This window comes from Pteropus vampyrus, unplaced genomic scaffold (assembly GCF_000151845.1).
Source record: "Pteropus vampyrus isolate Shadow unplaced genomic scaffold, Pvam_2.0 Scaffold170, whole genome shotgun sequence".
NCBI lineage: Eukaryota > Metazoa > Chordata > Mammalia > Chiroptera > Pteropodidae > Pteropus > Pteropus vampyrus.
The window spans coordinates 3,533,521-3,546,345 of record NW_011888951.1 but is presented as its reverse complement, the minus strand read 5'-3'; the positions used below and the strand labels follow the sequence as shown (position 1 = coordinate 3,546,345).

Here is a 12,825-nt window from a genome sequence, read left to right as displayed (position 1 = left end):
CAAGAACTGTATTGTTCTCTTGAGTGCTTCTTTTTTATACAATATTTTATTCTTGTTTCATGGTTGCTATATCTCTTTATTATCTCTTTAAAAGTATTAATGATAGTTTGGGGTTTTTTTTAGTATATGTGCTGCCGAAACGAGCATAGTTTGGGGTTTTAAGTTTTTCTCTACCTCCAAGGTTTCTGGTTTCTGGCAAGTTGCTTTTTTTTCCCCTCTATTTTTGTTCCTTTATGTTACAGATTTTCTTAAAGTATAAGGTGACCCTTAGCTGTCCATTTATATCTAAGAACGGGACTGTTTTGAAGCTTTGTGTAGATGGGTGGAACTTGTTAACTATGGGCTTCACTATAGAGTGATCTGAATTAGTTGTTCCTCAAGGTCAGTGTCATTAGATCTTTTGTCTTGCCCTGATTAGGATTTACCCAAAGAAGAATATTCTGTTTTCCTGATTGAAAGCTATAAGCTTGGCTGCCCACAGTCTGAAAGCCCACTAGAGGATGATGGGGGCAAGGGAGTCTCAGTATTTAGTATTAAGGTTTTCATTTTGGCCTTCTGTTTTTAGAATGGTACTCCCACCCTCAACTGCTCATGGTGTTGCCCAGTATAGAGGTTTTTGTTAGGGATGGGAGAGGAGATCTAGAAGTCTTGTTTTCTTTGGTACTTTCAACCAGTCCTTTTATTTTTAACCCTACGTCTAATCTCACTTCCTGAAGTTCCTGGTACACCAAATTTTTAAGTCTCTTGAGGGTTCTGTTCACTGTTCAAATTGTTCTTTTAACCTTCCCCTGTGTTAGATCTATTGAAGCAGTTATCCTTTTCCTTTTGCTTTGTTCTCTGTGTGTTTGCCTTCTTTTATTTTGAACCATTTGTACTTTTCTGATTATGGGATTTAGGGAAGGAGTGGATGCATGCTCTGTCCTCCATCTTTAAATAGAATCCCCTTTTATTGCATCGTTTTCCACATGACTTTGTTCACATCCTACATTTATAATGGTTATCTAATTGATATTTTGGCAGGTAGGTATACCTAAATTTGGGTAATCATTCCCATATTTTGAAATTTTCTGTTGTTTCATATATATTTAATTATAAGTGACATGAAACAGTCATTATGACATTTTAAAAACGATGGAATACAATACTAGAATTTTGGTTTCTCTTTTTGTATAGTATGCAACCATCCAGAATTGGCCAAATTCATGTTGTAAGATGACAGCATTGGTGACGTACAGGTAATTTCATGATGGTGTAGAACTTTTCTTAAAGCCTGTCCTCTGTCTAATCACTGTGAGGTACAGTGATAAAATATTAGAGTCAAATATCAAATAGCCTTATGTTTAAATCTTATTTCTTTGTGATATTGAGACATCACTTTTAGAAAATCTCTGAAATTTAGTTTTCCTTATCTGTAAAATGAAGTGACAGTTTAGAGGATTAAGGATGAAATGAGATAATGAATGTGTAGCGTGTATAACACAGAATGCAGTTTCTTAGATGCTAGCTTTCATTATATGCTCAATAATATATCTATTTCAGGAATTGACCCTATGGGGAAAATGTTGAAAATTATTATTGTATCCCTGATGTTAGCCTGAGTTCTGAATGAACATATTTTTTGTACCTTTTTAGATCCTTCAAGGCATTTTTCCCACTCCTTGGCAACTTCTCTCAACCACAGGTTCAGCTCTGGGCACTATGGGCTATGTATCATGTATGCAGTAAAAACCGTATGTATTCAAAACATAATAGTTTTCCAGCTGTCTCCTTTTCCTTGAATTATCTGTTGGTATCCTTTGTTCATTTTTTGTCTACTGTATGTTGATCTTTTTCTTTAATTTCAGGGAACTTTCAAATCTTTTTTCCTACTTTGTCTTGATTTTGTTCATTGTGTTTACAAGTTAGTCTTATTTTATCACCTTACTTTCTGAAATTGATGACAATTCTCAGCTGTTGTTTTTAACTTTTTAATTGAAATATAATAGACAATTAGTTGCTTTATTTACAGTGTACAATTCAATGAGTTTTTTTCAATTGGTATACAATAATATATTAGTTTCAGTTGTACAACATAATGATTAGAGATTTATATAATTCACAAAGTGATCACCCCAATAAATCTAGCACCTCTGTATCTTACATATTTATTATAATATTATCGACTATATTTCTTATGCTATACTTTATATTTGATGACTATTTTGTAAATATTCATTTGTACTTCTTAATCCCTTTGCCCTTTTCCACCGACCCCCCCAACCCTCTCTCCCCTCTAGTAACCCTCAAAATATTCTCTGTATCTATAAGTTTGTTGCCATTGTTGTTATTGTTGTTGTTGCTTTTTGTTCTTTAGATTCCACATGTATGTGAAATCATGCAGCATTTGTCTTTCTCTGTCTGACTTACTCCATTCAGCATGATACACTCTAGGTCCATTATGCAGTATCTGTTCCCATCCCCTTGCTTTTAGTCTGTGTCTTTTAATCTGAAGTGAGTCTCTTGTAGACAGCATATGTAAGAGTCTTGTTTTCTTTTCCATTCAGCCACCCTCTCTATTGATTGGAGCACTTAATTCTTTTTCATTTGAAGTACTCGTTAATAGATATGTAGTTATTGCCATTCTTTATTCATATTTTTGCTACATATCTTTTCTTCTTAAAGAAGTCTCTCCAACATTTCCTGTAATGCCAGCTTGGTGGTGATGAACTTCTTCAGCTTTTTCTTGTCTAGGAAGCTCTTTATCTGTGTCCTTTGACTCTAAATGATAGCTTCACTGTATAAAGTAATCTTTGTTGTAGATCCTGGCTTTTCATCACATTGACTATTTTGTGCCAAGCCCATCTGTCCTGCAGTTTCTTTTGAGAAATCAGCCGCCAGCCTTATGGATGCTCCCTTGTAGGTAACTGTTCTTCTCTTGCTGCTTTTAAGATTCCCTCTTTGTCTTTAACCTTTGGGATTTTAATTATGGTATGTATCAGTGTGGGCTTCTTTCAGTTCATCTTTTTTGGGACCCTCTGAGCTTCCTGAGGTTATATGTCTATTTCCTTCATCAGGTGAGGGAAGTTTTCCATCATTATTTCTTCAAATAGGTTTTCAACTTTTTGCTCTTCTTCTGGTATCCATAAATGTGAATGTTACATTTGATGTTATCCCATAGGCTCCATATATTATCTCCATTATTTTGGATTCTTTTTCTTGTTTCTGTTTTGATTTCATGTCCTCTGCTACCCCATCCTCTCATGTCCTCTGCTACCCCATCCTCTATATCAGTGATTCGATCCTCTACTTCCTTCACTCTGTTGATTCCCTCTGATATATATTTTATCTCAGATAGTTTATTCTTCATTTCTAACTGGTTCTCTTTTACAATTTCCATCTCCATTTTTGTTTTTTATCTCTTTGTTAAAGTTCTCACTGAGTTCGTCTATTCTTCCCCTAAGTTCATTGAGCACCATTATAACCAATGTTTTGAACTCTGCATCTGGTAGATTGCTTGACTCCATTTTTCCTGGAGCACTGTTCTATTTTTTCATGTAGGATATGCTTCATTGTCTCCCCATTTTGATTGTCTTTCTGTTTCTGTTTCTGTGTACTAAGCAAAACTCCTAAGTTTCCTGGTCTTATTAGCATAGCTTTGTGTAGTAGGTATACAGGGGCACAGTCCTGAGAGGGGTCCAACAGCAGGCCAAGTTTAGCCCCAAACTGTACCCCCCCTGGGGCCACCTGGTAAGATTCAGCAAGCAATCCCCAGATGGCTGATATACTCATGCTGTGCTTTATAGTTGCCTCAAGAGGCCACACCAGAAACTGAAGACAGGTGACACCAGTGTAGGGCTTAGAGCTGCTCAGCAGGGAGCAGGGGGTACAGGGCACACCGAGGTCCCCCTCCTACCATTGCAGGGTACTTGCTTATTTCTCTCCTTAGTTTTAGTGCCTATGTTCATCCAGACCCCAGGTGACTCACTCCTTGCTGTTTGCTCTGTGTTTCTCACATTTCTGGTATGGTTTTAAGAGGAGATATACAAAGCTTCTCTGTTTTATGTTGTCTTGCCCTCTCTCAGCTATTTTTTTTTTTTTTAATAATACCCTTATTCTTTCTCTATTCTTTTCTAGTGGAACATTTATCAGAAGTATCTTGTACCTACACAAGATACATTCTGTCCTACACATCTTGTAACCTTACTTTATTTATTTATTATTAATTTCTAATTTTTAAATTGAAGTGTAGTTGACATACAATATTATATTAGTTTCAGGTATACAACATGGTAATTAGTCATGCTTCAGTATCAGTGTCATTATTTTAAATATTTTTTCTAAATTTGTTTTTCAATTATAGTTGACATTTAAATATCTTACAAAATGAACTACGCATTAAGTTTAGTAACCATCTGTCACCATACAAAGTTATTACAATATTATCGACTAATTCCCTATGTTGCATACTACATCCCTGTGACTTATTTATTTTATAATTGGAAGTTTGCCCTTCTTAATCTCCTTCACCTGTTTCTCCCATCTCCTCACCATCCACTCCTGGCAACCATCAGTTTGTTCTCTATATCTATAAGTCTGTTTTGTTTGGTTTTGCTTTTTAGAATCCACAAATAGGTAAAATCAGATGGTATTTGTCTTTCTCTCTGTGACTTCACTTAATGTAATAACCCTCTAAGTCCATCACGTTGTTGCAAATGGCAAGATTTCATTCTTATGGTCAAGTAACATTCCTACCTCCCCTCCTCTCCCTCTTTTTTCTCCCTCCTCTCCCTCTCTCTATATAATATACACCACATCTTTATCCATTCATCTATCGATGGACATTTACATTGCTTCCATATCTTGGCTTTTGTAAATAATGCTGCCATGAACACAGGGGTGCACATATATCTTTTGTTTTTTAAAAATGTTTTATTTCTTTAATTTTTAAAATTTATTTTTTTAATTAAAGTTGACATACTATATTAGTTTCAAGTGTGCAACATAGTGATTAGACACTTATATATCTTGCAGAGTGATCACCTTGATAAGTCTAGTATGCGTCTGGCACTATACATAGTTATTACAGTATTTTTGACTACATTCTCTATTCTGTATTTTACATCCCTGTGACTGTTTTTATAAGTCACAGTTTGTACTTAATTCCTTTTACCTTTTTCACTCATCTCCCTCAGTCCCTCTCCCATCTAGTGACCATCAATTTGTTCTCTGTATCTATGAGTTTGTTTCTGTTTTATTTGTGTATTTTGTTTTTTAGATTCCACATATGGTATTTGTCTTTGTCTGACCTATGTCACTTAGCATAATACTCTCTAGGTCTATCCATGTTATCTCAAATGGCAAGATTTCATTCTTTTCCATGGGTAATATTTCTATTGTATATATGTACCACATCTTTATCCATTCACCTATTGATAGACATCTAGATTGCTTCTGTATCTTGGCTAATGTAAACAATGCTGTAGTGAACATAGGGGTGTATATATCTTTTCGAATTGTTGTTTTTGATTTCTTTGGATAAATACCCAGAAATAAAATTGCTGGGTTGTATGGTAGTTCTATTTTTTAATTTTTGTGGGAACCACCATACTGTTTTCCACTGTTGCTGCATCAATTTACAGTCCCACCAACAGTGCATAAGGGTTCTTTCCCTTTTCTCCATATCCTTGCCAACACTTGACATTGTTGTCTTTTTGATAATAGCGGTTCTGACAGGTGTGAGGTGATATGTTCATTGTGGTTTCGATTTGCATTTCCTGGATGAATAGTGACATTGAGCACCTTTTCATGTGTCTGTTAGCCATCTGTATGTTGTCTTTGGAAACATGTCTCTCCAGGTTCTCTACTGTTGTAAGAGATGCCTGTGGTACAGAATGTTCCTGGCGGGGTGTCTGGTGCTTGGAGCAACAAGAACAAAAGAAGAAGATGTGGACTTACACACAAGGACACATTGCAGGGAGGGTGCACACGCCTGACCAATTCCGAGACTTCTTGCTCTAGGGACTAGAAAGAGATACATAAGAGGATAAGAGAAAGATGCTTGAGAGGAGATAGCTGAGAACACGGAGGTGGCTTTGAGGCTGAATCTGGGAGTTGGCTGTAGCTTGTATCTACTAACCTGGTAGTAACTATTACTAAATTACAAAGCTACATTGTTGTGAAACTTAATAAAAGGCCATGGAGATAGGGGTTGGGTGGCTAGTATTGTCCGTCCTTCTCTCCTTTATCCATGTAAGTTAGACATTTCCAGACTCCGACTCTTCTTCCAAACCGTCTCCACAACACTCTGCCCATATTTAAATCAGATTGTTTTTTTGCTATTGAATTGTATGAGTGCATTATATATTTTGGATATTAACCCCTTATCAGGTATATCACTTGCAAATATATTCTCCCATTCTGTAGATTGCTTTTTTCTGTTATGTCGATGGATGGTTTCCTTTGCTATGTAAAAGCTTTGTAGTTTGATGTAGTCCAATTTGTTTATTTTTGCTTTTGTTTTCCTTGCCTAAGGAGACATCTAAAAAAAATTGTTGAAACCAATGTCAGTGAGTTTACTGCCTGTGTTTTTATCTAGTAGTTTTATAGTTTCAGGCCTTACATTTCAGTCTTTAATCCATTTTGAGTTAATTTTTGTATATGGTACAAAAAAGTGATCCAGTTTCATTCTTTTGCATGTAGCTGTTTAGTTTTCCCAGAGCCATTTTGTGTTGAGACTGTCTTTTCCCCAATGTATGTTCTTGCCTCCTTTGTCATAGGTTAATTGACCACATAAGCATGGGTTTACTTCTGGACTCTCTATTCTGTTCCATTGATCAATGTGTATGTTTTTGTGCCAGTACCATACTATTTTGATTACTATGGCTTTGCAGTATAATTTGAAATCAGGAAGTGTGATATCTTCACCTTTTTTCTTCTTTCTCAAGATTGCTTTGGCTATTTGGATTCTTTTGTAGTTTCATACAAATTTTAAGATTATTCATTCTAATTCTGTGAAAAATGCCATACGTATTTTTATAAGGGTTACATCGAATTTGTAAGTTGTCTTGGGTAGTATGGACATTTTAACAGTATTAATTCTTTCAAGTCATGAGTATGATACATCTTTATAATTATTTATGTCTTCTTCAACTTAGTTTTTCAATGTCTTAATAGTTTTCAGAGTATAAGTCTTTCACTTCCTTAGTTAAATTTATTCCTAGGTATTATATTCTTTTTGATGCAGTTGTAAAATGGATTTTTAAAAAATTCTTTTTCTGACTATTTGTTATTAGTGTATAGAAATGCAACAGATTTATGTATATTAATTTTGTATCCTGAAACTTTACTGAATTCATTTATTCAGTTTTTATTTAGTTTTTTATTCAGTTTTTATTTAGTTATTAATTTTGTATCCTGAAACTTTACTGAATTCATTCAGTTTTTATTTAGTTTTTTGGTGGATTCTTTAGGGTTTTATATATATATAGAATCACGTCATCTGCAAATAGTGAGTTTTACTTCTTCCTATCCAATCTGGATAACCTTATTTTCTTTTGTTTGATTGCTGTGACTAGGACTTCCAGTACTATGTTGAATAAAAGTGCTAAGAGTGGCCTCCTCGTTCCTGATCTTAGAGGAAAGATTTTAGCTTTCTACCATTGAATATGTTAGCTATGGGTTTGTTGTATATGCCCTTTATTATGTTGAGGTATGTCCCTCTATGCCCACTTTGTTGAGAGTTTTTATCATAAATGGATGTTGAATTTTGTTAAATGCTTTTTCTATATCTATTGAGATGATCATGTGGTTTTATACTTTGTTAATGTGGTGTATTACATTGATTTGCAGATGTTGAACCATCCTTACCTCCCTGGAATAAATCCCACTTGATCATGGTGTATGATCCTTTTAATGTGTTGTTGAATATGGTTTACTGATACATTGTTGAGGTTTTTTGCATCTATGTTCATCAGGGATATCAGCCTGTTTCTCTCTCTTTTTTTTTTTTTTTTTTGTGGTGTCTGGTTTTGCTATCAGGGTAATGCTGATCTCTTTAAATGAATTTGGCAGCATACTATCCTCTTCAGTTTTTTGGAATAATTGTAGAAAGGATAGGTATTAACTTCTCTTTAAATGTTTGGTAGAATTCACCTGTCAAGCCATCTGGTGCTGGACTTTTGCTTGTTGGGAATTTTTTTGATTACTGATTCAATTTAGTTACTGGTGATCAGTCTGATTCATATTTTCCATTTCTTCTTGATTCAGTCTTGGAAGATTGTATGTTTTTAGAAATTTATCTGTTCTTCTGGATTGTCCAGTTGATGGCGTATAATTGTTCGTAGTAATCTCTTATGATCCTTTGAGTTTCTGTGATATTGTCATTTCTCTTATTTCTGATTTTATTTGGGCCTTCTTTATTCTCGATGATTCTGGCTAAAGGTTTATCAGTTTTGTTTATCTTTTCAAAGAACTAGCTTCTGTTTCATTGATCTTTTTTTTTCTTAGTCTCTATTTAATTGATTTTTATTCTGATATTTATTCTTTCCTTCTACTAATTTTGGGTGGTTTATTGATTGATTGATTTTAGTTCATTTAGGTATAAAGTTAGACTATTGAGTATTTTTTGTTTCTTGAGGTAGGTCTGTATCATTATAAACTTGCCTCTTTGAACTTCTTTTGCTACATTGCATAGATTTTGGAATGTTGTGTTTCCATTTTCATTTTTCTCAATGTATTTTTCGATTTCCTCTTTGATTTCTTCGTTGAGCCATTGGTTTTTAGCAGCAAGTTTGTGTTTTCTAGTTTTCTTCTTGTAATTGATTTTTAGCTACATACCATGTGGTCAGAAAAAAATGCTTGATACAATTTTAGTCTTTTTAAATGTATTGAGACTTTTATGGCCTACCATGTGATCTGTCCTGAGCATGTTTCATGTGCTCTTGAAAAGAATGTGTATTCTGTTTTTGGACAAAATGGTCTGCATATATCTATTAAGTCAATTTAATCTAAGATATCAGTTAAGGCCAAGTTTCCTTATTGATTTCCTGTATGAATGATCTAGCCATTGATGTAAGTAGGGTGTTAAAGTCCCTACTATTATTGTATTACTGTCTGTTTCACCCTTGAGGTCTTTCAGTATTTCTTGATGTATTTAGATGCTCCTATGTTAGGTGCATAGATATTTATAAGTGTTATATCCTCTTGTTGGATTGATCCCTTTATCATTATATATAATGCTCTTCTTTGTCTCTTGTTAGAATCTTTGTTTTAAAGTCTACTTTGTCTAATACATATATTACTACCCCAACTTTCTTTTCGTTTCCATTTGCATGGAATATCTTTTTCTATCCCTTCATTTTCAGTCTGTGTGTCATTAGACCTGAAGAAGTCTCTTGTTGGCAGCACATTTATGGTTTTTGTTTTTTAATCCATTCAGCACCCTGTGTCTTTCAATTGGATCGTTTAGTCTGTTTACATTTAAAGTAATGATTGATGGATATGTGCTTATTGTTATTTTGTTAATTGTTTTCTGGTGTTTTTTTGTAGTTCTTTGTTGTTTTCTTCTTGCTCTCTTTCCTTGTGATTCGATGAATTTCTTTAATGTTATGTTTGGATTCTTTTCTCTTTTTTTTTAATCTACCATAGGTTTTTAGTTTGTGCATTTTTTTTTTTTAATCTATTATAGGTTTCTAGCTTATGGTTACCATAAGATAGATAGATAGATAGATAGATAGATAGATAGATAGATAGATAGATAGATAGATAGGTAGGTAGGTAGATGTCTAACAACCTGTGTATACAGCACTGTATTAGTCTGCTTTAAGTTGCTGGTTGCGTAAGTTCAAATGCGTTCTAAAAGCAGTACATTTTTACTCCCCCTACCACCAAATTTTAAATTTTTTGCTGTCATATATTACATTTTTTAAAATTGTGTATTCCTTTTCTTATTTCTAGTTATGGCCTTTTCTTTTTCATTAAAGACGTCACTTTAGCATTTCTTGTTAGGTCGATTTGGTGGTGATGAGTTAGCAGTGGCTTTTGCTTATCAAGGGACTCTTTATCTCTCCTTTAATTCTGAATGATACCCTTGCCACATAGAGTATTCCTGGTTGTAGGTTTTCTCTTTCAGCTTTTTCCAATATATCATCCACTCCTTTCTGACCAGCAAAGTTTCTACTGAATAATCAGCTTTTAGTCTTAAGGGGATTCCCTTGTAAGTAATAGTTACTTTTCTTTTACTACTTTTAAGACTCTCTTTGTCTTTAATTTTTGACATTTTATTTATTATTGATGTGGACTTTTGGGTTCATCTTGTTTGGGATGCTCTGTGCTTTTGGACCCAGATGTCTTTTTCTTCCAAAAGTTAGGGAAGTTTTCAGATATTATTTCTTTAAAAAAGTTTTCTGCCCCTTTCTTCTTTTTCTGGGACCCCTGTAATGTGAATATTAATATGCTTGGTGTTGTACCAGAGGTCTATTAAACTGCTCGTTTTTAAAAAATTCTTTTTGTTTTTCAGCTTGGTTAATTTCTACTGCTCTGCCTTCCAGATCACTGATCCAGTCTTCTCTATCATCTAATCTGTTGTTGATTCCCTCTAGTGTATTTTTTTTTCATTGCAGTTACTCAGTTCTTTAGCTCTCATTGGTACCTTCTTATATTTTCTATCTCCATTTTGAGAGTTATCACTGTGTTCATCCATTCTTCTCCTGAGTTCAGTGAAAACTTTTATGGTTGTTACTTTGAAATCTTTATTGAGTAGATTGCTTATTTTTGTTTCGTTTAGTTCTTTTTCTGAGATTTTTGTCTTGGTCTCTTATTTGGAACATATTCCTTTATTTCCTTGTTTTGCCTAAATCTGTGTTTGTTTCTATGGTCACTTACATCTCCTGGTTGTGAAGAAGTGGCCTTATATTGGAGATGTCCTGTAGGGTTCAGCAGTGCAGTTTTTCCTGGCTTCCAGAGGCAGATGTCCCAGGGCTGTCCCCTGTGTGGGCTGCCTGTGGTCTTCTGTTGTGGCAGCTGCAAGTATGCTGGTATGTGGGGCTGGCCCCTGATGTAGCTGGCTGTGAGGTCTGGCTGTGACTGCTGCAGGCACACTGATTGCACAGGTTGTAATCTTTTTCTTCCCCCATCTTTAATTGCCCCCCTACCCTTCCATCCCTTACCTATGGATGTTGCCGTTTCCCCTTAAGAACTGGATCTCTGAAGGCAGGACGTCTCCTCGCACACACTTGCACTTGGGGCCTAGCACACCAAGGGTATGGTCTGTGGCTCCACCTGGGGCACGAACCCAGGACCTTCTGCATGTAAAGCAGACTTGCTAACCACTGCACTGTGGAGCCACCCCCTGTAATCTTTTTTTAAAAAATAGTTTACATGTCTCTGTGTGTGTGTGCCCATGTGCAACATTTTTTGATAATTGCCTTAGTCGTGTTTTTGGGTCATTATTTCTGTCTAATTGGCACATGGATTGATTAAGAGAATCCTTTTTAGACTGAATCGTGGTCATGCATTTTCAACATAATTTTTATTTACTTCTGTCAAGTGCCCTAGAGCTTTCCTTGGAATAGGGTTAATTTTTATATTAATTTCTCAGCTCAGTGGTTTCTAGAAAATTTAGGTAGTATAAATTCAGACCTCATAACCACTTGGGACTAAGGTTATGAATTCTTAGGAGAGACTTCTCCATATTCCTATATATACCCACCTAGAACCCAGATCAAGTTAAAGATGTTTCATTGTCTTATCCCTTCTCTTGTCTAGCTCTCTGAGGGACTAGCTTTACGCACTGATTTTGCTTCTAACTTCCTAAATTAGAATCTGAATTCTTAGATGACTGAAATTGACAGTCCCTTTCTGCCCCAGGATAGCTGCAGGTTAGGTTATATGACTTAAGTGTTTTCTTCTCTTTGTGTCTGGCTACTGGACTTTTCCTTTACTTTGTATGTTCAACTATGTATTTAAAATTTTTTCAATTACATATTATCCAGCATCTTGTGTTTTCAGCTTATCTAGCTGACCATATTGCCTGAACCTGAAATGTGTGATTTTTGTAATAAAAGAAGTTCTTATCCTTTTAGCTAGGTTTAGAGTTATTTGAAGCATAGACTTGTTTGGAAGTAAACTAAAATCATGTGTTATCTCACATATAATACTAAAATCATGTGTTATCTCACATATAAGACAAGCATTATCTGTGTTTTGACCTATTCGTTTCTTTCGAATTGATTCATGTTAGGTTATTTCCTATGTCAAACAGCTTAAAAATCTTTGTACCCTTTCTTCAAAAAAGTGGATGCAGTGACTTGAGAATATTTAAAATACCAATTTGTCTATCAAGTTTTTTGCTTGATTTTCTTTCAGCCAGCAAATACTGCAAAATGTTAGTTGAAGAAGAAGGATTGCAGCTTTTGCGCAACATCCAGGAGCACAGTGAGGCAGACCCCCAAGCACAGCAGATTGCAGCTTCCATTGTAGACGATTTCAGGATGCATTTCATGAATTATCAGAGACTTCCTTTGTGTTGAATGCCCTTCTTAACCTAAAGGTCTTCAGAGGTACTCTCTGTTCCTCAGTGGTCAGTCTTCTACCATGTCAGCAGTTAAATGTTGAACCCCCTTGTTGTTGGAGTTTGCGAGTTGGCCATCCTTTATTGATTTTCTGTCACTTAGAAAAAGTTTGCATTTGTATGATAGCCATGATCCCAAATCAAGTTGGAGTCATTCTGAGAACACTGTCCTTCAGCGGTTTTGAAAAATCAAGCTCTGGACTCTGTGGGAAGACCTGTGAGCTTGATATTGGAACAGCTAGGCCAGTTACTTTTCTCTAGCCCTGGCCAATTCCTTA

General features: G+C 35.2%; 1 protein-coding gene across 1 annotated transcript in view; it reads left to right on the top strand.

Moving 5' to 3' along the window:
* Positions 1-12,506, top strand: part of ZYG11A (zyg-11 family member A, cell cycle regulator) — a 66,915-nt gene extending 54,409 nt beyond the window's left edge. Inside the window, exons 12-14 of the mRNA XM_011370476.1 lie at positions 1,174-1,235; positions 1,633-1,730; positions 12,343-12,506. Coding sequence (XP_011368778.1) covers positions 1,174-1,235; positions 1,633-1,730; positions 12,343-12,506 — 324 coding nt within the window. The remainder of the gene's footprint in view (positions 1-1,173; positions 1,236-1,632; positions 1,731-12,342) is intronic.
* The last annotated feature ends 319 nt before the right edge of the window (positions 12,507-12,825 follow it).